At 32.4% G+C, this 27,798-nt stretch overlaps 1 protein-coding gene across 2 annotated transcripts in view; it reads right to left on the bottom strand.

Annotated features, from left to right (window-relative positions):
• Positions 1 to 23,877, bottom strand: part of LOC124369106 (ankyrin repeat, SAM and basic leucine zipper domain-containing protein 1-like) — a 48,451-nt gene extending 24,574 nt beyond the window's left edge. For both annotated transcript variants that reach the window (XM_046826854.1, XM_046826855.1), the window contains exons 1-5: positions 23,725 to 23,877; positions 9,019 to 9,166; positions 7,275 to 7,397; positions 4,570 to 4,802; positions 2,187 to 2,321 (exon numbers count right to left, since the gene is read on the bottom strand). In XM_046826854.1, coding sequence (XP_046682810.1) covers positions 2,187 to 2,321; positions 4,570 to 4,802; positions 7,275 to 7,397; positions 9,019 to 9,166; positions 23,725 to 23,736 — 651 coding nt within the window. In that variant the 5' untranslated portion in view covers positions 23,737 to 23,877. The remainder of the gene's footprint in view (positions 1 to 2,186; positions 2,322 to 4,569; positions 4,803 to 7,274; positions 7,398 to 9,018; positions 9,167 to 23,724) is intronic.
• Positions 23,878 to 27,798: the final 3,921 nt, after the last annotated feature.

The following is a 27,798-nucleotide window of genomic DNA, read 5'->3' as shown; positions in this document are numbered from 1 at the left end:
CAAAGGTTCCTACAGGAATAGCATATTATAAGAGGCAATTGTCCGTTTATAATTTAGGCGTTCATGACTGTGCCTCGTCAAAAGGAACAATGCACCTTTGGAATGAATGTCAAGGAGGAAGGGGACCAGATGAAATTGGATCCTGCCTTTTGAAATACATTTCTGACCATCCTACAAAAGAAAAGATTGTGTTGTGGTGCGACTCATGTGGTGGCCAGAATAGGAATTTCAAAATGGTATCCCTACTCATGCGACTAGTGCAAAACCCTTTAAAACAACATTAAAGAAATTGAGCAAAATTTCCCATACCAGGCCACAGTTTTTTTGCCAAACGACACGGATTTTTGGTCACATAGAAAAAAGCATGAGAAGACACGAATACATTTATGTCCCACAACAGCTTGCTGAAATAATAAAGGGATGTAGGTCAAAGAAAGCAAGCATTTGAAGTCATTACTATAAAGGAAACAGATTTGATAACTACTGATCAAGTTTGCGCAGCTCTTACAAACAGAAAAGAGTGTGACGGAGAGAAAGTTGAATGGTTAAAGATCAGAAGTTTATGTGTAAGACAAAGTCATCCTTATGTCATGTATTATAAGTACACACACAATAGTGATGTTGAGTACCACTCAATCAGTCTCAGTAAAACGGCTCCAAAAAAAAGAAATCAAAAACCCTTGAAACCAAGAGGTCTGAACCAGTAAGACTCAAGTTCCTCTTCACCATCTTCCTTTAGTCACAAAGAATCCTAACGGCAAACCTCTTTCTTCTGAAAAAAAAAGGCTGACTTAAAATCAATGTTAGAACTTGTGCCACCGATTCACCATGGATTTTATGAAGACTTGTTCCAGAAACAGGAAATAACTACCAGTGAAATCAACGATGAAGAATTGGTTGATAATCTATAAGTTTTATTAAATTTGACCTGTTTTTAATTTTGTAATACTGTGTTTGTTTGGTCTTCTCACTTTTTAAATAATAAAATCAGAATGAAAAATCAGTAATGAACTTATTATTCCTCCCTAATTTAGAAGTAAAATCCACCTTAGAACATTTTAGATACAATTCAGTAATTTTAAAGATGAAAGAAAAATATTTTAAGTAACTTATTTTACATATAAATATTGGTTCACTGAAGCACCCAGGGTGCAATGGTAAGTTTCATGAACCAGACTGAACCATGTCAGTACAAAAAAATTTCGAAAAAATATTTTCATCCCTTGCTGAGTTTTATATTAATTTTTTTCAGTAATTATGAAGATACAATTAGTGTAACTTTTCAGATTATCACAAAACAACAATATGTTTTTCAATTTCAAAGTGCTATTTAGCATCAAACATTGAAAATCTATTATTGTTCGTACTGAAAAATTAAAAATATGGAGTTGGTTCACTTTGGTATCAGACCATCCAAATAGAAGGTATAAAGTATAACTCTTTTACTGTCAGCCTTTTTTTTTATTTTACTAGCCAAAATTTCTGTGGTGAAAAAAATATTTGCTGTTTATTTTATAAGATATGCTGTATTGTATCTTTTAAATTTTTCATTATACTTGTTTGTTAAAATTTTTTTAAAGTACTTATGTTCTGAGACAAATTTGTGGTTTAATTTTGGACATAATGCACATAAAATACGAACAAAAACTCATAGTTTATTATCATTATTATAATATAATAGTAAGTGTGCTATAATTATAAAGTATAATATATTGTACACAAAACCACTATGAAGATTTTCCCAGTACATAACATTTTTCGAAAATCCCACATTCTATACATTACCATTGATAACTCAAGAAAACAAAAATATCAATCTGAAATGCTTTAAATGGCATTCCCTACCGTTCCTTGCTCCTAAAGTGACCAAAATCCCAAATATACTGTCATTTGGACATAACAGTAGTTAGTGACCATAAAAAAATAAATATGTCCGACACCAGCAATAAAATGATTAAATAATTTATAAAATAATAAAAAAATAAAGTATATGCCGGGCCGTACTCAGTTGATGTGCCCCCAGAAGAAATATTCGGCCGGGCCCGCCATGTACAGCCACCCACCCCCGTTGTAAGTGAGGCAATGCTGGTCCGGGGTGCTCTCTGAGGGCCCGGGCCTTTGTTTCCAAAAAAACCGGTCTGAGTATGGGCCTGGATATATATATATATATATAAAATAAAACTTACTTGGTCAAGCCGTTTGTTCTGAGCCAAGTCAATAGCTGTGTGACTCCGCCGATCCAGTATGTCCACTTTCGCTCCCTTTCTCACTAAGATCTCAACCACATTCGCTCGCCCCTTGTTGACAGCCCAGAAAAGTGCCTGAAAGTTTCATAATCCTCACTCTCACACTCATTACAGAATGATTGCTCTCTTCATCTAACTAATGCAATTGCTCTATATGCTTAATGTTATTCTAATATTGACACAAATTCAAATACAGTGTATAGTAGTTCTGCATTATTTTATTAAGTTTTTATAAAGTTTACATATAAACTTTTCGTAGAGTTCTACAATTTTGTAAGTATTCTTTACATTGTTTGCAAAGTAATTATTATTTTTGCAGTCAATGTAATTATTAGTTTTACATATGAACAAAGATAATTATTTTCTTATTTATATTCTTTGCTATCTGCAGAAGTTTCTAATTCTTCAATATGGATTGTAAATTGATGTGCGTGTGTGTACATGTGTGTGCGGGTGCGCGTGTGTGTGTGTGTGTGTGTGTTTTACCACAGACCTAAGCAGATATGTTACAGTATTATTGATTGTGGGCTCGGAATAATGGCATAATCCTCATCACTCCAGTTGGTAATTACCTGCTCCTTATTTAACCATTCACCGAAATATATGTCAGAACTCATGTTCGTTAAACTTCTATTGAACTACCCTATGTCAGTGACAAATTTATGTGACTGGTGTCTGCCCACTGTTGAACTTCTATTGAACTACCCTATGTCAGTGACAAATTTATGTGACTGGTGTCTGCCCACTGTTAAACTTCTATTGAACTACCCTATGTCAGTGACAAATTTATGTGACTGGTGTCTGCCCACTGTTAAACTTCTATTGAACTACCCTATGTCAGTGACAAATTTATGTGACTGGTGTCTGCCCACTGTTAAACTTCTATTGAACTACCCTATGTCAGTGACAAATTTATGTGACTGGTGTCTGCCCACTGTGCCCCCATTGAATGCTGTGGCATAACAGTTGAGTTTAGATATGAAATTTTAAATTTGATTGAACACTTTTAAAGTGATATTTGTTTTGCTATAAATATTAAGAGAAGCTGTATCTCTGAATATTCTGTTGCTGTAATAACACACCAATATTTTTAACCATTTTATTCATAGCTCGAACTTCAAGGTTCTGTTGCTAAAAATGTGTGCAAATACAATCTATGGAGATTCTTCAATCAATCAATCAATAATATCTTTATTCAAGATATACATAAAATGTACATGAATGCGTCATTCTTAATAAATAAATTCAAGGTGATGTTATATTAGTTGCACATATATACAATCCTTTTAATGTAAATTATTTTTAAAATTCTTGAAACTGGCGTAATTCTTGTTAGTGATAGGTTACACAATATGGTTCTTCAGAATGTCTAGTATATTGGTTGCAATAATGTGTTTTTCTACTCTATTCCATCTTGATGTCAACTCCCCAATACTTTCCTTTTTATATCCTTAATTTCCATTCATGTAGCTGGTAATGTAAATTCACTCCTTTAACATCCATAGGGGAGATCTCCTGCTCCTTCATATACATTATTTATATTTTAGGCATAAATAATTTAATTTTTATTATTCGCTGCACATTCTAATATTTCCTTATAGTAATTATATATTTTATACAAAAAAAAAATATAATTATTATTTATTTAGCCCTATTTTCTTGTTTTCTTCGTTTTTATTGAAAAGATTGCTTTTGTTTGTGTTTAAGAGAGAAGAACTACAGTGGAACCTTGATATATCGAGCCTCAATATATCAAATTCAAGGATCTAGATGAAAGTGTATTTCAGTGGCTAAAATAGAGCCGCAATAAAAATCTTCCTGTAAGTGGCCCAATTAAAAAAAAAAAGTAGCACAGTCGTATGTTGCTTTTAAACTAAGCAAATATGTAGCCTTTTTATGTAAATTCAGTATTGGTATTGTGATAGAGTAAAAGTACAACACCAATGCTAATGTTTGATTTAATAGACTATACATTTTTCCTGTGCACTTATTATAATTATTAAAATACCAACTGGGTTTAAACATTGTTTTACTTTCTCAACTATTTAATTCATAATCAATTTTCTCACTTCCAGTATTACATAGTGCAACATGTAATGTTTATATCTTACAGAGTTGAAGTTAATGTCATCAATTTCTTCAACATACACTTACGTTGTGTTGATAAATACGTTTACAAAAAAATGCATCTTAGATGCTAAATAGTTAGTTCTTCATTCTTTAAGCAATTAAACTAACAATCTTGTGATAAAAGTGGATGGTTTCTGTAATGATGGAGGGAAGGGCTGGCAATTCTGTAAATTCAGTAACTAGACAACAATACCGTCCATCCTTGACTGTCCTGTGCATCTATCTCACAGTTGCAGTTTTCTCCCAGTAACTGAGCCACAATCTTGGCATGGCCTTCCTTGGCAGCGAACATGAGGGCAGATATGTGATGTCTCTCCGTGATGTTGACATTGGCTTTGTATCGCAGTAGCAGGTCTACACACTGCACGAGTCTATCCTCGTGTTCTTGTGTCGAGGCGCATGTTGCCATTAAGGGGGTGAATAATTCTGAAAACCCAAGATCAGTTGAAGTTTTGAAAATTTTTGACATTAACTACATACATGAATAAATGATTTATTTCCATATAAATAAGGTAAATATAAAATACATGTAATAAATGGAAATAATGTTGGCCTGTTACTAGTATATGGCCAACATGAGTTCAGTATTTTTTACAAAACATTATAAAGCTAGAGCATGCCTGCATTACTATAAATACAATTTATTACAAATCAAAATAAAAATCTGCAACATCTGTTGCAAACAACTGTGCTAAATTAAACAATTCATTGTTTACACTTTTACATTAAATGAAATATTTACCATTTAGATTGAGATAGGCCTTAAATAAACGTGAATAATTTTGAAATAATTTTGCAGATATACATGGCATTTACTTGCAAGGATCAACTACTTACTTTTTAAATGTATTCAGTTTCATACAAGTTAATATTTCCTTCACTGTGTGTGACAAACAGAAGAACAAACAGAACAAATTAAGAAACAACAATGATAGCTTATGACATTAAGAGGTATACAATTTGTATCTAACTTAAGACTGAATTCAAAAAATCAATTTCGGCGTTTTGCAATAGCCAAGATTGCAATTGATTGCAGAAACCTTTTAAATTAGTACACATTTTTAAATTATTTGGTAACTGGTTGAAATACTTAGGGCCATTGTACCTATAAGCCTATCTAAAAATAATTTTGTTAACTTTTGGGATTCTAAAAAATTTTTTATGTAAATTTCGAGTTTTATAAAAAAGAGTATTAGTGCCTTGATTTCCACTTCTAATATAGAACAATCTCAGAAATTTAAATATATATAGATGTTGGATCGGTAATATTTTAAATTCAGAATAAATAGGAAAAGAACTTTCCCATTTTCGTTTTGCCTTAATGATTCGTATAAAATGGTTTTGTGTAACTCTTAGTTTGTCCATTAAGTATTTGAAAGCTTTGCCCCAACAAATTATTCCATATTGAATTCGAGAATGAATTAATGCAAAATAAAGTGAACGCATCAAAGACTGGTCACATATATTTCTTAAGAAGTAGAATTTTCTTATATTAAAGGCAATTGACTTATGTAAGTTTACAATATGTGTTTCCCATGTCAAATTTTCATCTAATGTAACTCCCAAATATTTATAACTATTCACTTTTTCAATTATTTGACAGTTACAATTAGTTGAAGTATCGGTACATTTAACAGTATGATATTGTAGCTGTCTGTGGAAGTCAAAACCTCTTAAATCAAAATTAACAAACTTGGTTTTACTTACGTTTATCTTCATTTTATTTATACTAACATTATAAGATCATTTCTGTAATAAATTCTGCCTAGTCTGAATAAATCATGTTTATTTGTCATAATTATAATCATAATACACTATTAATTGTTAACATCACAATGATGATGTAACAATAACAATTCAACAGTTTAGTAAACAATTCTTCATAATTATAAGTAAAATTTACGTTACACTAAAAATTCTTGTTACAAAAGTTACTGTATTAAACTGCTTTAGCTCGTTCATTGCACTTCAGCACGCACTATGGCATTTGACACAGTCAAGGTATTAAACTACTATACAATAAATGCCTTGCTGTAAGACAGGTAAAACACATTCATTACAGCGCAAAACTGCATTATCTCGATAAGTCTCATGGTACAGTACATATTATCGCACTACTGCAGTCAACAAGTTAAATTTAAGAAATAAAATTGTAAAATAATTTTGGAAGTGGTAATTTATGGTTTCTTTTTGATTATCATAATAATACAGTATTAAAATAATGTTGCAAAATTATTGAATGGGTAAACTAATTTAAGACTCCATGTTTAGAAATGTTGTTTTGTTTTGTATTTAGGAATATATTATAATAAACTATATAGTCATTATGAATTTTTATGGTTATAATTACAAATCTTATTCCAGTTTAACTTACAAAAACAATGAGCTACATTTTTAACATTGTCTTGGCTTGGATGTTGCTAACATTTTCTTTTAATAACATCTATTTAAATTTATGTTACTGGTACTAAGAATTATTTTGTATTTGAATTTAATACTCATCTATTCTTCATAAATTGAAAAGTAACGATTAGAAATTGATTTATTTGAAACTATAAATTACTACTAAGTTCAAACACAATATTCTATTAACTTTTAATTTGCATTTTGTTTTTTAATCTCTTCAACAATGCTTCAAAAGAGAGAGGGCCGGTGCCTTTCAAGAAATCCACTGGGATCTCATATTCCTCAAGGTGCTATTTCAGATATTTAATGAGTAAAAATATCTATTTTTTCATTTTTGAATTTTTAAGTGTTCAAAATAAGATATTTCGAAATTCCCTCTTCTATTAAGTTTCTAGAACAACATCTATTGAGGCTGTAAGGTGAGTTTGAGTGCCTTTTGCTTACAAGTTCCAGTAACAACAGTTAGCAAAATGAAACCAACTGTTCCATTACCTTTATGGAAGTTAGGATTGGCACCTTGTTGTAAGAGAAATTCAACAATAAGAGGATGACCCAAGGAGCAAGCATACATCAGAGCCGTCCATCCACCTTTGAGCGGCTGGTTCACAGTCAGACCTGCAGAGTACATACACAATAAATATAAAATGCAGTGTCACTGAAAGTGTTTCTTTATTTTAAGTTAGCAAATATTGCTAACATAATGTGCCAATCTGTAATGATCCTTGTTTATTGCCATTATGGTTACAATAAGGTAACAAGCCAAGATTGCATAAACAGATAAAATTGGGGTTATTACCATTATGCCTAGTTTGGCGAGTATTGAAGACACAACTGAAATTTTGTTCAAATGAATTCTAACAATCTTCTATTGAGAAAACCATCAATGAGCAGAAAACATGAAAAGTGTTTCTTGAAAACTGTCAGATAAAATAGTTTATAAGATATTAAATAAGATCTGGAAATACTTCTGTGTCTATGTTTTTTAGTATGGGAATATATTTTCCATTGATTGTCCAGGTTGTAACACTTTAGTCATTATCACTTGATAGTAAGGTTCTATAGCCTTGATACTTGAGATATATATATTCCTCTTGGTCCAAGGAAGGACTATATTGATTTTGGAGTCGCAAGGTCAAGAGCAGCAAATTTAGTCAGTTGTGATAAAGACTTACATTGGAGACTTGTATATGACTTTTATTAATAACATAACATTTTATTATATCAATAAGGCTAATTTATCAAATGTGTAATGTTTGCACATGGTGTAACCAGTTATTATGTTTCCCATAGAATCAAAATATCATTAATAAGAGGACGAGAACCACACAAACATTTTACGCAGTAAAATTTAATTGCACCTATTTTCAAGTTGTTTTTGTGATTATTCAATCATATGGATAAAAAAGGACAGTCTTGTTGCTACATGCAAATAAAAATACCTGCTAATATAAACATAAAGCAACACACAGCATAGAAAAATATATTGTGACAGATTAATATTATGTTTATAGCTTAACTCATTAAAAGATATCTATATTTATAAATCCTAATTATATTTATTTACAGATTAAATGAAATCAAATTACAAGTACGTTAATGAACAAAATGCTAAAAATCTTAATATGAAACATGGGACAACTTGTGTTTACATAATTTTGAAGAAAGCAAGAAAATGATTTTAGAAAATATTGTTTGGTTTACTCTAAGAAAATGTAAGCTAATTAAACGGCTGCAAATGCTATGTAATAAATTAACTAGCATTAGTTTGTATTTAGCTTGTGTAAAAAAAGACTAAACAAATTAATTAAAGATAAGTCCAGGCTAAGAGTTATATGTACCATAAGAGGTTCCCTTACTACAGGACTTTTGGACATGTATCAATATCTATGAAAATGTGTGTGAACATTTCTTTTAAAATCTAAATAAACACATTTAATTCTTAAACTTACACTGCCTTAGATTCTGAAAGAACATTTTTTTAAACTCTGAGAGCTAATTAATCCTCTTATATTAATAAATGGTCTTCATAAATTTGTAGTTCATTAAATTTAATAACAGTTATTTAAATTTTATTCTTTTCTATTTTTACTGTATTTTCTTTGTTATCAACAGTGACATAAAGAATTTATCTCACTGTAAATGTATGTATATGTATATAAAGAGATTGATGTGATAAGTTATCTTAAGTTTGGATAGGTTAAAGTTAAATCAATAATAACTTTGACACTTTAAATACCTTTATCGAGAGCATCTTTAACGGCTTGGAGATCCCCTCGAATGGTAGCGAGTCTTAAGTCATGAATGGCCTCCATTAGTTTTACATTTTCGTCAACCGCTTTCGTTTTGTGAACCAGCTTCGATTGGGTATGTTGGTTCTTTCGTTCCTGGAATTTAAATTTCATTAATAACTTACACAAAATATAACCTGGAAAATATAAAAGTTTATCTGAAAATATTATGAAAGCTTTAGGTAAATTTTCAGACTGTTTCAAATTTTATGAACACAGAAGAGATCTTGGAAACTGTAAGAGATTTAGCAAAGATTAAATGGACAAAGTTGTACATAATAACAAGACCAACTAATTAATGTGGTCAAGTTGATTATTGGTTGCTTCATTTACTCACTGCTCTCAAAAAAAACTGTTTTCATTCAACATTTTCAAACTGTCACAGCTCTTTTACTAGTACCTATATTGAAACTTTTTACATGAAATCAGCATGAAATTTCTTCTAGTTTTGAAATGTTATAATGGAAAATGTTTTAAGACCAGCAAGTAGGAGGCGTAGGGTTTGAGTATTTTTTTAATGCAACAATACTTAATAAAAATAAAGTAGATTTTGGTATTGATTTCAAAAATACATATATGTTACACTTTCCTCATGGATTTCGTCAAATAAATAACTAAAACCTTTTTTTATGGTTGTGTGAAGACAATTTTTATTCCACTATTCGGATAGTTGGTAAACCTGACTGACATTTCACTGGACACAGAATTGGAGTCAGCTGTTTATAAAACATACAAATTATCAGACAAGGTTAGTCTAAACATAACTGTTTTTGACATTTTTGTAATTATTAGCAAAATAATCAAGTTAGTTTCAAATTTTATAGTAATTTATCATACCCAACTGAAAAAATAAAACCCATATTATAAATATAATGAAACAACCTAATTAAAATTTAACCAATTTATTTTACTGTAACTAAAAAAAGTTCTGTTGGCCCGTTCATCCACAAGACTTGGCACCATTGCTTATTTTTATTGGAAATGCATTACCAACAAAGTTTATAGCACAAAGTAACATGCAGTGTTGAAATTTTTGTAGAACGTGTGTGATGCAAATGCATTATTTAATATATTTTGTTATTATACTTAAAAGAATATAATAAATAACTCAATTGTTTAATGTAAGAGGAATATAAACGTAAATAGGTGGATTTTAAGTAGTTCTTTTTTTAAATATGTTAAATATCCCTGCACCCCACACCTAACATTGCCTAATCTCATACATGTTCATGTAGTTTTCATTACTTTAAATGTCGAAAAGGTTTTACAACCAAATTGGTCAGGGTTTATTGGCACAAGACATACCCGATAAGTACATTCTAGAATCTATTTTCTTATTGAATTATTTATAAATGAAAAAAAGTGTTATTGGAGTGTTTGTTTTTAAATTTATATATATAACCCAATAAGGTTAATGTAGGATTCTTGCTCAGAACGGTCCTAACAGATATGGACAATTGAGGGCCTGCGAGAAGGAGATGGAGGCAGTAGGCGTTACTTCACAGGGAGGTGTTTGATCCCTCAAAATAAAAATTGTTCTTGAGGCACTGTATTTTCATTTAGTATTTGAAAAAATGTTGAATGTAAGACGATGTGTATCATTAGGAAATGTTAGTTGGCTGCTTTTTAAAGTGGCAGAACCTGTGAAAGGGACGTTCTTGTGATAGAGACACTACTTAATAGACACTTAAAAGACACTACTTAATTCAATACTACATGGAACATCGTCAGTCCCGTTTCAACGTTAAATTTTAAGAATGATTGATTACTCAATAAAGTAAAGCTACACTAGTCTTAAAAGTCATTGGTAAATCTCCGAGAAGAACAATATAATTCAGGCTCGTGGTACGATAACTGCCTTGGTCTGTAAGAAAGAATTAGGGCCCTGTTCTAGCTGAGCGACAAAATTACTCCAGTGACAACAAACACGCAGTGACATGATGATGTCGCTGACCAAAAACGCTATGATGCTGGTTTTTGCAACCGAAGACAAACATGTTCCTCTTTGGTCGCGATACAGCAGCGACACGAATGGAAACACCTTCCGTTACAGCCGTCACGCCCGTTATCGCCGTCATCTGTTGAGAGCAATGTGGACACTATTTTTGACATCGGTTGCGTCGCCGACAGATTGTTCATCTCCCAGCTAGGACGTGACCTTTAAAATATGGTTAGTGAACTTCAGAGCTTGTGTGATAAACGATAAGGAAAAACTGTATAGTTCAGTCACAATTGTAGCCGAAAAAATTGTTTGGTTGAACCGAACATTCTAAAAATGTGAAAAACGAAAAAGGGTGGCTGATAAAGACTACTGACGAAAACACTCAAGAGGTCGATGCAAAAACTTGTTTTAAAAGAAATGTTTTCTACATTTACATGAGGTAATTGAAGGCCTTAATTTAAGGTTTAAATCGTTTAAAAAAATCTTTAGGCTTTTTCAGTACTTTTGGTGTTCATGTGATGACTGACCGGAACAAAATCTTATGACTCAGTTTTAAAATGCCAAAATGACCTGCAAGACAAATAGTATATTATAGTATTTAATTTAAAATATTAGGTTAGGAAATAGCGTACTATAAACTTGGGAACAATTTCTAAGCTCCTTTTCTAAACAGACAGTCGTTTAAGAAAAAAGTTAATTGCTGTTGTTGATCACAAACCTGTGTATTGCACTGCTATTTTTTATTCCTGTTGCTGTCAAAGCGCTGAAATATCGTTTTTAACTGTTAAAAGAGCGACAGTTGTGCTGCGGTAATCAAGTTTCTCAAATATTGGTTTCTCAGTGTAGAGGCTGACTAAAGCAGTCAATATGGGTGAAGCCATTCATGATTTTACAGCAAGAAAAGGATTGCAAGCTGCGCGTGACAATGTAATAAATTTTTAAGCACTGCCGTTTTGTTTTTAAGGTTTAACCCTGTGTAAACTATACTTGCATTGTATAAGGTAAATTTATGTCTCACTAACCTCTCATAACTAGAATTACGATACACAATACTTTTGAATGGCTATTTTTGCGGGTTTACAAAATGTATAAACACGTGTTTTTTTTTATTCATGTCAGTAAAGATTTTGCACTTTTGTCTGTACTTTCATATAATAGTAATATATAGTAGAGATAAAATAAGAGGATAATTATATACATTTAAACTTAATGTGTATAATAAATACACACACACACACACACGACTCATACATGAATATGATATATATATATATATATATATATATATATATATACCTAGTTGAATATTATATATATATATATATTCAACTAGGTTTTTAATTATGGTTAGATTCAGTTACCTTATTATTTTTTTTGTTCTTATCGTGTTATCACATTTAATAAAATTCTTCTAGCGTGGTGTTTGTTAATCCGTTAATTACATGAGTCCACAATAAACCTGTTAAAATATAGTTTAAATAAAGAGTTTCTTGGACGAACAACAAAAACTTCTCTAGATGACTTTGTAGGCCAAGACACTACTTGAAGTGTGTACGATTTGAAACTGCACAAAGCACTTACTTTAACACACTATTCTATTAACACGAACTTTCAGATTTATTGAAATTACAGCAGTTTCGAAGGCAATTTAGTTATATTAAAATGACCATTCAAGACCTCAAACAATTTTGGACTTATTAACTATATTTTAAATATAAAAAGAGACAGCTGTTTGGAAAACCAAATGAGGTATGACCATAAATAAGTTAATAATCTATTTTGTTTATTTTGTTGGCATGAAAAAATAATTTTACGAAGTTTGTGCAATTCAGGAACGTCATATGTATATATAGTTGTAGAGACCCCACCAATTATTTCGTTCGAGGCCCGCTAAAGCTATCTGCGACTCTGACTGCCTGAATGGGTTTTACGAACCGTAGAGTAGAAAAGTGGTGGCTGTGGAAGCGGAAGAGCTGAAGGGCTGTTCCGGATAGTTTCACAGTGGATAAATATGCTAATTAGGAGCTCAAAAGTAAAAATTTTAAAGTCATGCAAATTAAGAATTTGAATTAAAATGTCATCCCCCAATAAAGTCATAATTGGAATTAATATTGTTCTGCCTCTTTTGAGTGTAACACAGCTCATTGTCTGAATTAGCTAATCTGGCGGCCGTGTCTAGTGCAAGACAGCCAACTAGTCTTAATATGCGTGAAGCTTTTAAATTTATATAGTTAGCAGAACAGATTTTTATACTGAACATTTCTGTAAGTTATTCAAATGGCAATATTTCCGGAAGGTAAAAATGCCAAAAGAGTGTAAAAATAATATTTGGAAATGTAACCTAACAAAAGAATTGTACTAAAAATTACTTAATATACAAGTAGTGATAAACTAACCTCTTTCACCCACGTTCGGGTTAGTATTAGTATAAAACTTAAGAAGAGAATGTAAGATTTTGCTTTACCAATTTTAGCTGCGACGACCTGTAGCCTAGCAGTCGCGTGGACATAACATTTCGAGCATGGGTACAAAGTTGATGTAACGTTTCAAATTAATTAATTTTTTCTAATAACATAATATTACTACACATTTCGACTTATTTTTAAAGGATTTTAGGTTATTAAAATCATCAAGAGGACTATTAACTCGCCTTATAACAATATCTCCTCCGTGTTTATTAACTTCATTATTCATCAGTCATAATCAGATAACTATGAGACATTTCTAATCTGGAAATTAAGTATAACAATTGTATCTTACTAAAAAGATTGTTTTCAAGTAATTAATTTTTAATTTATTTGTAAAGTGATTACAAGAGTTACAACTTTACAATATACCAAATCACTGGGTTTCCAACTGTGCGTTTGGGTTGGTGGAGGGAGGGTAGAAAAGGGTGCGTGTTTGTCCGTGGGGGCTGTGTAATCTGTGGTACAAATGCGACACTATCCATTTGCTATTTGAATGCATATAAGTTATTTGAAAGAGAGAAAAAATTGTGTCTCTTAAGTACGTGTGATTAATCAAACAATTACATGCCATATAGTAATGATGAAAACAACACGGAAAGTTGTATTATAAGTAAAGAAAACCTACACGCCAATGCAAAAATTGATTGTACGAAGCATGTTGGGCGTTTCATATGTATAAAAAATATCCAATACTTAAAAAATTCTAAGAATTACATAAAAATGCTTCTTAAAAAACAAATGTAATTAAATTAATAATGATTTGAAATCATATATTGGAATCAATTTGCATTTTCTAAGTTATCAGTGATGTTATATAAACTTCAGTATACACAGTGATTATGCAATAGAAACGATTTCTATACATAGGAAACAAAACATTATAAACAATTGTAATTTCTTGTTTAAATATTGTCAAATATAAGTATGTAGGGTACGAAATATAATAAAACTTCATTGTTAAAATACTGCCCACTTTTCTTCTGTGCACAGTTTGGGAAGGAAGCAATTAATTGTTACATGTAAAAATGCTTGATTTTTAATGGCATCTTTTCAGATTGTTCCTAATATTTATCTTAAAACAGTAACAAATGTTCAACACACAGTACAGAGAATCTTGGTACAGGAATGGTTATCAAGGCAGAACCCTTGGATCTCGTGTTCGCGGCCGTTGTCAATCTTACCCTACATAACCCACAATTCAATGATTATTTACCTTCTCATTGAGTAAAGTTGAGAAAATGATTAATATAAAAGTATTTATCAGCAATCTTTATAGACGAAGTAAATGGATGTACGAGTGAACTGTAGCAGAGCAGATTTTAACATACAGATAACCAAATTATGAAGAAACGTGTACAATGGATCGTACTGTGTTGGTTAATATTGAGTTTGGTTATTTGAAACATTATTTTAAACCCATTTTTCCTTTATTCTACGTTTTATGAACGCAATATTTTGAATGATACTTGCCTATGACGGTCGTTGCAAACGTCATCTGATCAGCTGAAGTCATTGATTTACTCCATCAAGAAGGTAACTGGAAGAGCGGGAAAATTCCCAGATTAAAAGATCATGCAGATTTTATTGATATTTCACGTCAAATCTCTAAATGTAGACAAACCACCGTATACAAACAAAGATTATTCCAAGGGCATATTCTACAAGAGCTAATTAATTCCACGGTTCGTCGGCTTTGGGCCGTGGATTGGAAGAACCAATGACGCACACTCGACTAGGGTTACATCTTATCTATCAACCGACATTTTTTGTGATTCCTCTTTGCAACCCCCTTTTTGAGAACAATTATGATTCAAACAATTCGTCAAATTAGTAAACTAGTTGTAAGCTTTGCAAAATCTTCTTTGTCTACCAGGAGAACAAGTGTGAACACCAGTTTGTGTGAGTCCAGTTTCTACCATGTTTTGTTTCACAAATACCTACAGCTTATGAGATTCAGATCTGAGGCGTATACAGGGTTGCCAGCGTACCACAAAGGCTTACCATAGGTTCGTTTGTTTGTGGTGGTACTACCGTTCAGAAGATGGCTGTAAAGAAATCGAACGAATGGTTGGAACTCTGTTTATTCCGGATACTTGGTCCATAGCCAATATATTTTTAACTGTGCGTGGTTCATCAAGATATACCAAAGTAAGTTTCTGGGAAGTGAATAACCTGCTTTTAAAATGTGAAAATCTAAAGAAAAGGATGCAAAATCGCCTATTCGGAGAACAACGCTTAGCGCCTTCAGGATCTTGTTTAGAAAATTAAGGGAAAATTGTTAACAATAATTATTTTTCTACCGTCTCCTCATAACAATTTCATGCAATGATGTTGATGGAAAAATTGCTGATACCACCGAGATCACCCTGGAACTCGGTATGTTGGATTGAACACCCATCGTAATGTAAAATAACAAGGAATGTCACATACACAAGAGTAAAAATAATGTAAAGGCATGATTGACGCACACAAGAAAACTGGCGAAACGCTGTTGAGAAGTGAGATGCGGTTGCTTAAAAAACTCACATAGTGTAGTCAGTAGTGTAGTCTGATATTTTGAGGTAGCTGAGCCGCTGCAGGTCGCTATTTACTTTACACGTGGGTATTCCTGGCCGCAGCTATCAGCGATGCGATAAAACGTGCATATACAGTCCATTTATATCTTGTACATTCAGAACACTAACGCTGCACCAAAGTTAACCAAGATACACTAAAGTACAAGATGTAAAAGAACAGTAACGGACTAAGTAGACCTGGAAACCCCACGTAACTTTAAATGAAAATACTCAGTTTCGTTGCGATAAAACGTGCATAGACAGTCCATTTATATCTTGTACATTCAGGACACTAACGCTGCACCAAAGTTAACCACGATACACTAAAGTACAAGATGTAAAAGAACAGTAGCGGAATAAGTAGAACTGGAAACCCCACGTAACTTTAAATAAAAATACTCAGTTACGTTGCGATAAAACGTGCATATACAGTCCATTTATATCTTGTACATTCAGAACACTAACGCTGCACCAAAGTTAACCAAGATACACTAAAGTACAAGATGTAAAAGAACAGTAGCGGACTAAGTAGACCTGGAAACCCCACGTAACTTTAAATGAAAATACTCAGTTTCGTTGCGATAAAACGTGCATAGACAGTCCATTTATATCTTGTACATTCAGGACACTAACGCTGCACCAAAGTTAACCACGATACACTAAAGTACAAGATGTAAAAGAACAGTAGCGGAATAAGTAGAACTGGAAACCTCACGTAACTTTAAGTGAAAATACTCAGTTACGTTTTTCTTGTTTACAGTTATAACATTTTCGTGAAATTTAACACGAAAAGTCTTTTAACGATCGCCATTTTCAAATATGATACGTCCATAAGTACGAAAGATATTTGTCAAGTTATAAAAATTAATTGAAGAGATTTGTGAAATGTAATTTTCTTTTAAATAATGGCGAATTGTGTGCAAACTAAGATAAAACGAAAAAATTACTGGGCAGTTTTTTTAATTAATATTTAATGAAACCAGGCTCCGTAAAGATTACTACCATGATTTTTGTTACAGTTATTGTAAATATAAAATGTTTAATTCAACAAATAAATATTTGTTTTATGTTTATCCACCGTAACGATTAAATAATGTTCAACCTTGGTGATATCTTGCCAGCTTCACAGATCAATCCCTGGCTTTCTGCGTCACTTGTTTGGTCATGGCTCTCATTCAAATTTAACCCATGCAAGGTTTCTCTTTTGTGTACCTACCCGTATAACATTTATGCTCGATTGTTCGTCGACGTTTAAACAACGAAAAATACGTAATTTGTAACTTTAGTACCTACGATGGCGGATATATACAAATATTCCAGGCATATAACTGAGATATTTTAAAGTGTAAAGGTTTTTAAATATATATCATTATATTAGTTCAGTCTAAAATATTTTTATGTGATGTCTCTTTTAACTCACTGAACCTTTTCCAAACATTGTAAGCGTAATTTTCTTATGTTTGTGTGTCACAAATGTTGGCCTTATTTTAGGGCCAGGGCATACTGAGGAACAATAACAAATAACATCGGTTACTAAATGTATTGTATTGAATCGAAAGGAAAGAAGTACAGCGAAATCTAGTAATAGCTCTCCCAGTCCTGCATCTTCAAGGGCAACTGGACATATGTTGAAGACTGGTTACATATATGGTTTCTGCTTCAACTTGATGCAGGCCTAGGATTTTGCCACTTTTTCTTGTGTATGCTCTCTTTAAGTGACTTTCTCTCTTAAACAAAACTCTTCTTGTTCCTATAAAGGCTTCTCAGCTTGCCTCCGGTAGGAACTCCTATGAAGTTCCTTCGTTTGTTTTCGACCTGGATTCCAGTCTCCAGAGGTATCTTCTTTGGTTGTCTTCTCTTTCCTATAGAATGTAGTATTCAGTCCGCACCCAGGTTCAAACCCATAGATGTTTGAAAATACCCTTCTGGCTAGATTGACAACCTGCGTGTCCCTACCCTCAGAGGAGGGAAAGTGTATGTTTCGTCCATTATTGAGGGTATGCCCACAGTTTCAAACCATATCACAGCTGACGACAGGGGAACAGTGCTCTGATTGCTGCTTGGCTGTCGAACAACATGGCAATGTCCTTTTTATATAATTGCTTTTGAAGTTAACTATTTACAAATATTGATTCTTCCAACGGTTCAAAATTCTTGATTTACAGCCTAAACAAGTCTGATCTAGCACAGTTACCGGTCTTTGATCAATCTGGATACCACACGATGGCGCATTACACCCATTCACTTCTCCTTACTGCTCAACTACACACGGTAGTTTCTGAATATTATACCTCCCTGTCATAACATTGATAGGCAGCTCTAGGAGTTATCATGTTTATTTAATGCCCAAACGATGTTTAATTAATTTTTGGACCTCAGTGTTGTCTACATATTGGGTCTTAATGTTTATCAACGATTAGATACGAGTATATCAATTGGACTTAATTTGATGCATCAGTCGACTACACTGAATCAATGTCTACTCTACTAACTTTTAGAAAGTTTTCTACAATTTTGGTTAGCATACACACACTTTTAACTCAAAAAGGGTTTTTAATTGTCTTAATGATCTGAGGTTTAGACTCACTTAATACCAACTTTGTTTATTGCAAGAGGTTTTAAGGTAGTTTTCTAATTTGTCGAAATTAGTAGAAATTGTAGCATACTGTTTACACCTGAACTTCACACCTGACTTGTAACTAGTTTGAATGGAAATTAATTTTTATATAGTACATGCATGAATGAATATCCGGTTAACTAAATGGAATCAATATATTTTTAATAGGTCAAAATGAGCCTACAATTTCAGACCCTTGCGTCAGCATTCGCCAGAGCGGTAGAGCGCACCCTTATAGTCTCAATAAATTATTAGGATGAAATTGCTCTCAAGGATCACATCACGCATCATGGATATGCACTTTCTGTACATTACACCCTATTGACACGAAAGTCTCAATTGTCACACATATTTAGCGTACCTACTACAAATGTCATAATAATTGTTTTTTCTAATAACTTTATAATTGAAGTCCGTCAAAATAACCATTGTGAGGTTTAGTAAAAAATGTTATGTTAACGTTATTTTGAACAAAATATAGTGCTTAAAGTCGGAAAATTGTAATCTTACACTTCTATGACACAATAAGTATTTACTTATTGTCACCACAAGTTGTATGTGGGATAAATGCAACAATATTAGTAATCTCGTCAATATGTTATGCAATGAAACTTCATTAAGATACCTTAATAGGTACCTTAGATACGAATAGATACCTTAATACATAGACATTAATGTTTCCTCAGGGGTCTCACTAAGAAACACTTCCGTTTTCGAACTCTTCAGCTCCAACACATTGATATTTAAATTTTCACAAGAAATATCTGACAAATCTAAACACCATGACACTGTGAAACAATACCGTTACCTAAAATTGATTGGTCAATTAAAATTGGTTGTATTCTCTAATGCCAAAGTTCTGTCCTTCTCGTGTTTAGAGTTAAGCTAATTAATTAACTCTTTCAAAAGTTTTAAATAAACACCATAACATTTTGCGCTGACATTCATGCTATCTCAGAAATGTATCTTAAGAAACGGGAATTTGATTGAAATTACAAATCTCCATCCCAATTTATTGCATATTTCAAAGATCCTTTAAATCTGAAATTTTAAGAACTAATCATCTAAATATCTCGGAATTATTATTAGATATTCATGTTATATTCACTTTAACGATTCTGAGGATCAAATGTTTTGATATTGGGTAGAGATGGAGTTGCCTGTCTCCAAATTTATCGTTCATGCTATTTCTAAAAATTAACAGTGGCACAGTAGAACCCCTCATATCCGGCCTCGGTTTTACCGCACCCGGTTTATCCGGCCACTTCCCGGAAGCCAATATCGAAATTGATTTACCACGGCTTGCAGACGCGCAGTTTCACGCACTAGTCTCCCACGACTCTTGCGTTATTTTGGTGTATCTATTTGTTTACATTTTCCTGTGTTGTCCTCAGTTGAGCTAATAGGTTTAACCTGTAAACAGTTCGTTGATTATTTCCAGTGCGGTTAGTACAGTACAGTACAATTGTTTTGTTTCGTCAAGTGCTGTGTACTGTAGGTTGGTTTATCCGGCCGAATCGTTATCCGGCCAGGGGCTCGGTCCCGTGGTGGCCGGATATGAGGGGTTCTACTGCAATGATGCTCGCTTTACCATTCTGTGTATGCTTATTTTGTAATCGTACGAATAATCAATCTGACATGATATTACACTAATTTGGAATACCCACCTGGATACCCAAGTGGATATGTAAACGTTTAAAATAATGCCATGTACAGAAAGTGCATATCCATGATGAGTGAATTGACTACTTGAGAGCAATATTATTCTAATAGTCTATTGTGACTATAAGGGTGCGCTCTACCACTCTGGCGAATACTGACGCAAGGGTCTGATATTGTAGGCTCATTGTCGACCTATTAAAATATATTGATATCATTTATTAAACTAAATGTTTATACAAGCATGTACTATTTAGAAATTTTTATTTCGATTCAAACTAAGCTACAAGTCAGATGTAAATTTCGGTTGTAAACGGTATGCTTAAATATCTAATAATTTCAACACATTAGAAAGCGTCCTTAACTCCTCTTGGAATTAGCACCCTTCAGAACTCTGACGTCACGTTCAGGGAGTGCTTATTCAGTATATGGACATAGTTATGGCACTGAAACCTCCCCCCCCCCCCGCTTTTAAGCGGTGCTTATTCAGCGCGTTCAGTAAAGTGACCCATTTCATAACGTCACAATGACGTAAAATTCGAATTCATAAGACTACTCTTCTGCGTGTGGATAGGAGGTCATGGAACAGACAGTGCATCTAATATTATTGTTTTTATGACTAAACACAAAAAATACGATAAAATTTAGGCCCTAGTAATTATTTCACAATAACTTATTATGGACTCTTTTAATACAAGTGTCAACAGAAAAATGAATAAACTTATTTTTGATGTTAGGAATTTCATTTAAACTGCTGCAATCGAGTCTTTATTCATTTTCTGTTTTATAATTTTACAATTAAAATACCCCTCTAATGTATTTAATCATTATACATTTACGTAGATTACAGCAACGGCTACATTTAGTGCGTTCAGAATAAAATTCCTTACGGTAAGGCCCATTCAATCAAATTAATTATTTATTTCCTGATTGTTCACTCGTCAGGATGGAGCAATTGAATACTATTATTTAGAAATATCATAGCTGACCCGATTTTCCAGAAAATGTATTGAAGGGTATATTTTCTATATTAATACTCTATTTCAAAAGTAGTATTGCAAATACTAGAGGAGATGCAGAAAATATAATATTCTACTATTCATATGGTTCGTATTATGAAGCAATAGTAAAATATTTTGTAAACAATAATTTAACTCATTTTATTTATCATTATTTCAAGTCTAAACACCATTGCTCTCGGAGTCTGCGGTCCCTCGTTGTAGTAAGGGAGTTTTACGAAAACCACTTCGGAATTATGACTTCTGAAATTTGGATAGAAATTCCAACTCGACAAGATAGCTGATTTATTGATCACTGAAATTCTCGTTTATTACTGATATGTTTGATGTTGTCCCATTTCCTTTTGCCCACCTTAGTGCTTCTACTCGTACTAAAAATACTTCAATTTTAGATAAATTATAGACTAAAGTGTTTCATACTATTCGCTAGCTTCATTACCTCTATCCACATATACATTATCACTATGACGTTCCTAAACTTCCCTTTTGTGCTATCAGATATTAAGAATTTCTTCATGTATTAATACGAATTTTTTATTGTCCGCTTGAACGTGCAGGCACCTCCGAGGCACGTACTAACGACGGTAACGTCAGCGACCAAGCGATGGTGTTGATACGATACAATGTACTCGTATAAAATAAACTGGAACTTAATAATGTGTTAAGTTATGAACCGACCGAGTTATATGGGCGGTGGTGTTGATACCATATACAGTAATGATACTGTAGAAAGTAATGATACAATGGAAAGTAATGATACTATACAAAGTAATGATACTATACATAGTAAGATACGATACAAAGCAATGACACAATACAAAGTAATGACACGATACAATTAAGTGAACGATTTTAACCGTAATAATTTGATAACAGTAATGAACAAATATAACACGGGCACAAGAAACACGTAAAAGCCACAAGATCCGATTAGGCAAAATTTAAGTTATATTAATTAAACGTTACAATGTGCTCTTTTGTTCCATTCTCTAAAATACATAGATTTTTGTTCCGTCTTCCAGTCCCAAGAAAAAAGCAAAATGGTATGCAAGTTAATCGTAATATTTCAGATCCCTCCTTAAATCAAACTCTCTTATTTTCATTTTTGTGTCTTTTTATGTTTTGTTTGTTCTTGTAATGATTACGTCATATATAAAATCCGTTGTTGCGTCAAAGGCGGTTGTGAAGAAACTTTGTGTTTCTATTATTTAATTTCCACCCCTTAGCTTCTATATGTTTGTTTTGCTTCAGTCTATTTAGGCTACACTAATTGCAATTTTCATGAAGTATCTGATGTTCATAGTACTTAAAGCTAGTAAAATAAGCGTAAAGTCCTTGGTGAAGAACAAGGTGTTAAATTATGCACTGGTCTTTGGTTTAACTAAACTACTACTTTCAGACTCTATTAAGCTTTAGACGAAATAAAGAGAAGCACTTTGATATGTCTTAAGTCTATATTTGTCTGCATGTATACAAGCGCCTTGCATACTGAATACACATTAGATTGTGCGTGACTTCAGATAATATTGTACTTACATATTTTGTTATCTACAGTTTAAAATTCATTTTAATACAGGCAACAACAATACGAATGACTAGTATGTTCAGTTAAATTAGCCAACAATATTTTGTAATAATGCGAACAGTTGTTTTCATAGAGTAAATAAATAAGAGAGAAATACTAGAGGCTACTGGGCTATAGAGAAATTGATTCGTGGAATAAACTAACCAAATGGACGCTTCTGTTGCTGTAAAACAGTATTGTTCGACATGCATTGGTAGATACAACAATCTAGTGGGAATAATAAAACAGAGAGCGCTTACAAGGAAGATTGCAACCAAATACTTTTAAACATGTGCTTATTATTGTTGTTCTTTTGGTTCAGTAATTTGTCTGATTTCCAAAGAGAGCCAAATATTAATGTTTAATCTGACTTTATAGGCCCACATCCGATCTTAGATCACAGTTACTGATAATACAAATTCTACTCAAAGGCATTGCATTTTTAAAGTTGTATTGTAAAACACAATATGTATAAAGTAAACACAAGATACAACGACGTGTGAAGCCTTTTTAAGATGTATATTCCTCAAAATAAACACTTCCAATAATAAAAACTATTCTGTAAATTATAATAAAGAAAAAATAAAGGTTCCTGTTATGGTCGTATGATTTTATAAAATGAATTTTGTAAAAAACGTACATTGCCGTCATATAAACTAGCCGGCATCGGCATTCCAAATTCCAACATATTAAATAGTATACTCAAACAAAATTTAATACGTGTATAAAATACACATGAAATCAGTATTTATGAAATAATAAACGTTTCTTAACGAAAGAACTATTAGACTATTTTAAATCTGAAGAGAATAAATTATGAACATACTTACGTTTGACTCCATGGCGGCAAGTAAGAGTAGGTGAAATGAAGGTTGTCAGCTGATCAGACGAAATGGTGGGACTCTTTGGCGAGCTTCCAGTTGACCGCATCGTACAGAATAGATCGGCCGTCTGTGACTTGTATTTGTATTTGCCAATCCATAAATGCCAAAATCCTAAACGCTCAAGTGACCCAGATTAAAAATAAAAACGTGGCTCTGTGACAACAAACGTCAGTCTTATTCTGGACTATGAAGCCAACGCAGGTAGCAAACCGCTATAAATACATGCACTTGACATTCATTAGTGTAATGGGCAGAATCTCCTTTACATAATTCAAGTGGCAATAAAGGTCGAGTACAATACCTTAATATTGTTTCCTGATATTAGTCATTCGATTATGTGAGTTTATATGATCTACAGTTATCATTTGGTGTCTTTGACCCTTTCGGCACCCCCCTCCAAATTTTATCCACCAAAACAACTATGACTTTAAAATAGCAATTAATTTATTTCTTGAAAATTCTTCTATCGAGGTCCTATTCTTATAATATTATTAGTATAGTATTATGAAATTACTTTTCTTTAATATTACAAAATTAACTTTCAAGAAAGTAAGATAGGTCTCCTAATTGGAGGGTATTTTTATTTAGTAAATAATATATTAAAAATAAAGAAGAACCTCCTTAAGTTATCGAATACAAATGAAATTTTGACCATGCATGATAAACTGTTATGCTGGGTATACTAACACTAGGCAACACGTTTTCTTTGTCCAGTTTATGACTTTATTCCTACTCTTGGTATAGTCGAATTCATCCAAGTATCTTCCCATATCCTTATCTGTTCCCACTTTATCTGTTTAATGGCAAATATACATGTACTTTCTTCTACAGCTGCTAAATACTATGAAGCCACGTAAATTATACAACAGAGAAACAAACTTACAGATTATGTACAATCGTGATTGTTGGTGGAATTGCTTCCAAGAGTATATATTAAGGAATAATAAGTATTATGTTTATTAATGAATGGACTGCACATTTTCTTAAAGCTACTGTTCACCCCACTATCTCTAATGGCTATTTAACCAAGAATATGCATATTTTAAGCTACTATTCAATTATTAAGAACTATTAAATACAATCTTCGAATACATTGATTAAAAGATTCTTTATTTGTTACAACCTTATTATAAAGTAATTTTGAAGTTTTACCGCTTAAGTTATTATAAATTTATATAATTTTAAAGATTTTTAATTTTAAAGCAGCAGACGTCTTACAGTTCACAATCACAGTAAGAGTAGACTTATTCAGTGTATACCACCAGAGAAGGTGCTAACTACTTGTATTTACTTATTATTATTACTTATTGTATTAGTATGTACTTGTATGCTAGACAGTTATTGTATAATAGTTTATTGATCAAAATTGTGAATTTTCACATATAGGGAACTTGAAATAGGTTTCCTTTAGCATGTGGAACGGCATATTTACAATAGCCGAAGGAACAAAATCGGAAGGAGCCGCGAACAAAATACAGCTCTCCAAACTTCAACAAGGAAATGTAAAATGAACCAGGAGATGGGAATATTTTTCAGTCTCAATTATTTTTCCTGAGGTGTTTTGTATGCCTATGATGTCCCTGGTATTTGGCAGGAAATGATTGCGTGCGTGGCTGCGGGCAAGTAGTACTTCATAAACATAAACAGGCCATTTTACAGTCCGTCATACCATTACTCTCGCAACGAACGGAAAAAGCTCAAAAGCCTTCCACCATTGTATTTTGAAATATTCACCACATTTAGATTGTTGTGAAAGGTAAATTTTTATTTTTATCTCATAAAAAAATATCCTGGGGCTATTCACCATAAATTATAACAAAGTATTTCACACTTCTTTAACGTACAAGTTATAAACGTACAAATTTAAATATATTGTATTTGACAATTTTTGGGTTGATTGATTCTCATTGTATCTTAAAAAATTAGCTTTAAGGTTAGATCACTCCACTTGTCATATAGTTACAGTTACTGACTGTGATGAGCTTAACAAAATCTAAGCACAGTAACTTTATTATTGTTAAACATGTTTCTTACGTATCTTTTCTGATTTCGGTGCCTTCCTTGACCTGGATAATTTTCCAGAATCGAATAACGTATAAATCTCGTTAATAAAGGGTAAAAATTATAATATTCTGGTAATAATAGATACCATTTGAGTATTAACTATTGTGTAACTTTCAACTTGAAATCCACACTAGCCAAACTAACTTATCGATAGCACGTCCATGGCGAACCTGAATACGTCCCTGAAAGGTATAAATTCTAATGTTTTTGTAAAAATTAGGCACTAATTATTGTAAAAATCGCAATTCTAAAATTCCACAGGCGGCGGGCCAGCAATATCCACGTTAAGATAGAAACTAAGCACGTAAATTAATACCGAAATTGTAATAATTTCGCCTACATAATACATATAGTCAATTCAATCATAGAATAGACTATATAATCATAGAATATTTTTAAGATTTACAATAGAAATCCACTTAAAAACTGAAAGTAGTACGAAATTTTGCAAAGTAAGAGACGTGAAATCAAACAGAATATTTACTAATGTCGTCAGTTATATATTCGTTATACCTATATTTTATAACTTACAACACGTTAATTTAATGCGGTAAATAATTATGGTTTGGGTACATGATAAGTATAGTGTACTATAAAATTAAAAATATTATATCATATAAAGCGATGACAAAAACAAAATTACAATAATTCCATGACAAAATACTAGCAGTAATTTACTTGTTTTTTTAGAACAGTTATGATAATGCCCCTGAACTCCCTCGACCTGTTCATTTCCTTCCAAACGACCTACGAAATCCCAAAGTAATCCAACATGTTAAAATCATTCAACTTAGCATCTAAAAAACGTTATGAAATGAAAAATAAATAATTTAATCATATCTTTTTTACAGTCTAAACTATTTAAAATAAAGCAATAACATCGTTTAGACAACCCGAGATTGAGCAATGCATATGTATAACTGTATACAGACAAAACGTTTAAAAATATGACACAACGACAGACCCATGTAGAAAAACCTTTAAAATCGCCTAAAACTTTAAACTCAGGATACTTCAAGAAAATAGAGAACCATTAAATGTAAATACCTTAAAATTAAGGGTTTTATACCATAAACATAACCGAGTAAATAAAAAATTCAAAACAGGATTTAATATTTATATGAATAACGAAAGTTTCAAAATTGTGGGACAAGGGGTTTTTAATGAGGATGTAATAAATAATGAATAATAACTTTTCAATTTTTCTATGAAATAGTTAATACTGTAAGTGTTCTTATATCCCACATACCATACAGGATGAATAAATGTAAATTGTTTTACATGAAATATTGGAATGGAAAAGAATTTGAGGTGTATATTGATGTTCCTGTGCAATATCGCACGCATTTGTATACAATTTATGTTGTAAATATTTGTCCATAGAATATACTTTTGTTATCTTCTTCTACAGGGTGGTTGAAAATAATCTCTCTATTTAACAACAGGTTTTTCCAGTTTCAGCCAAATACATTAAATCTAATTTTGTTTGTTTTCTTTACAGATTGAGAAGTAAATAAAATTAAAGAAAATTGCCGCAGGACGGTTGGCACCTCAACAGCGAGCGCAAATTGCTTGCCGTTACGAAGTTTGGCAGTCAGTAGTGGAAGTGCAAATGTGGTGACGCAATATCAACGGACCTCACTCATATTGTGTTGGATCCAAAAATATAAAGAAACTGGCATTAAAAATTAATGACTACTGCATCAGTGAAACACAGTAGAAAACCCGGCTGTCAATCAACATTTAGATCAGAAGAAATATTCAAATCGTTGAAGAGAAGTCCCGGAAAGTCAACTCAGCATCTCGTGAGAGTGGTCTGTTATGGCAGTCGTGAAGTCTTTCAGCTTTAGTCCTTGGAACCCACATGATTGCCAAGAAATATTTTCTGAAGACTGTGATCCCCGGAAGGAATACGGAGAAATTATGCTTGGGTGGCATAAAGATTTTCCAAACTGT

The sequence above is a fragment of the Homalodisca vitripennis genome, chromosome X (genome assembly GCF_021130785.1).
Source record: "Homalodisca vitripennis isolate AUS2020 chromosome X, UT_GWSS_2.1, whole genome shotgun sequence".
NCBI classification, from domain to species: Eukaryota; Metazoa; Arthropoda; class Insecta; order Hemiptera; family Cicadellidae; genus Homalodisca; species Homalodisca vitripennis.
The sequence above is the reverse complement of the archived record's forward strand: the minus strand, read 5'-3'. Positions and strand labels throughout refer to the sequence as shown.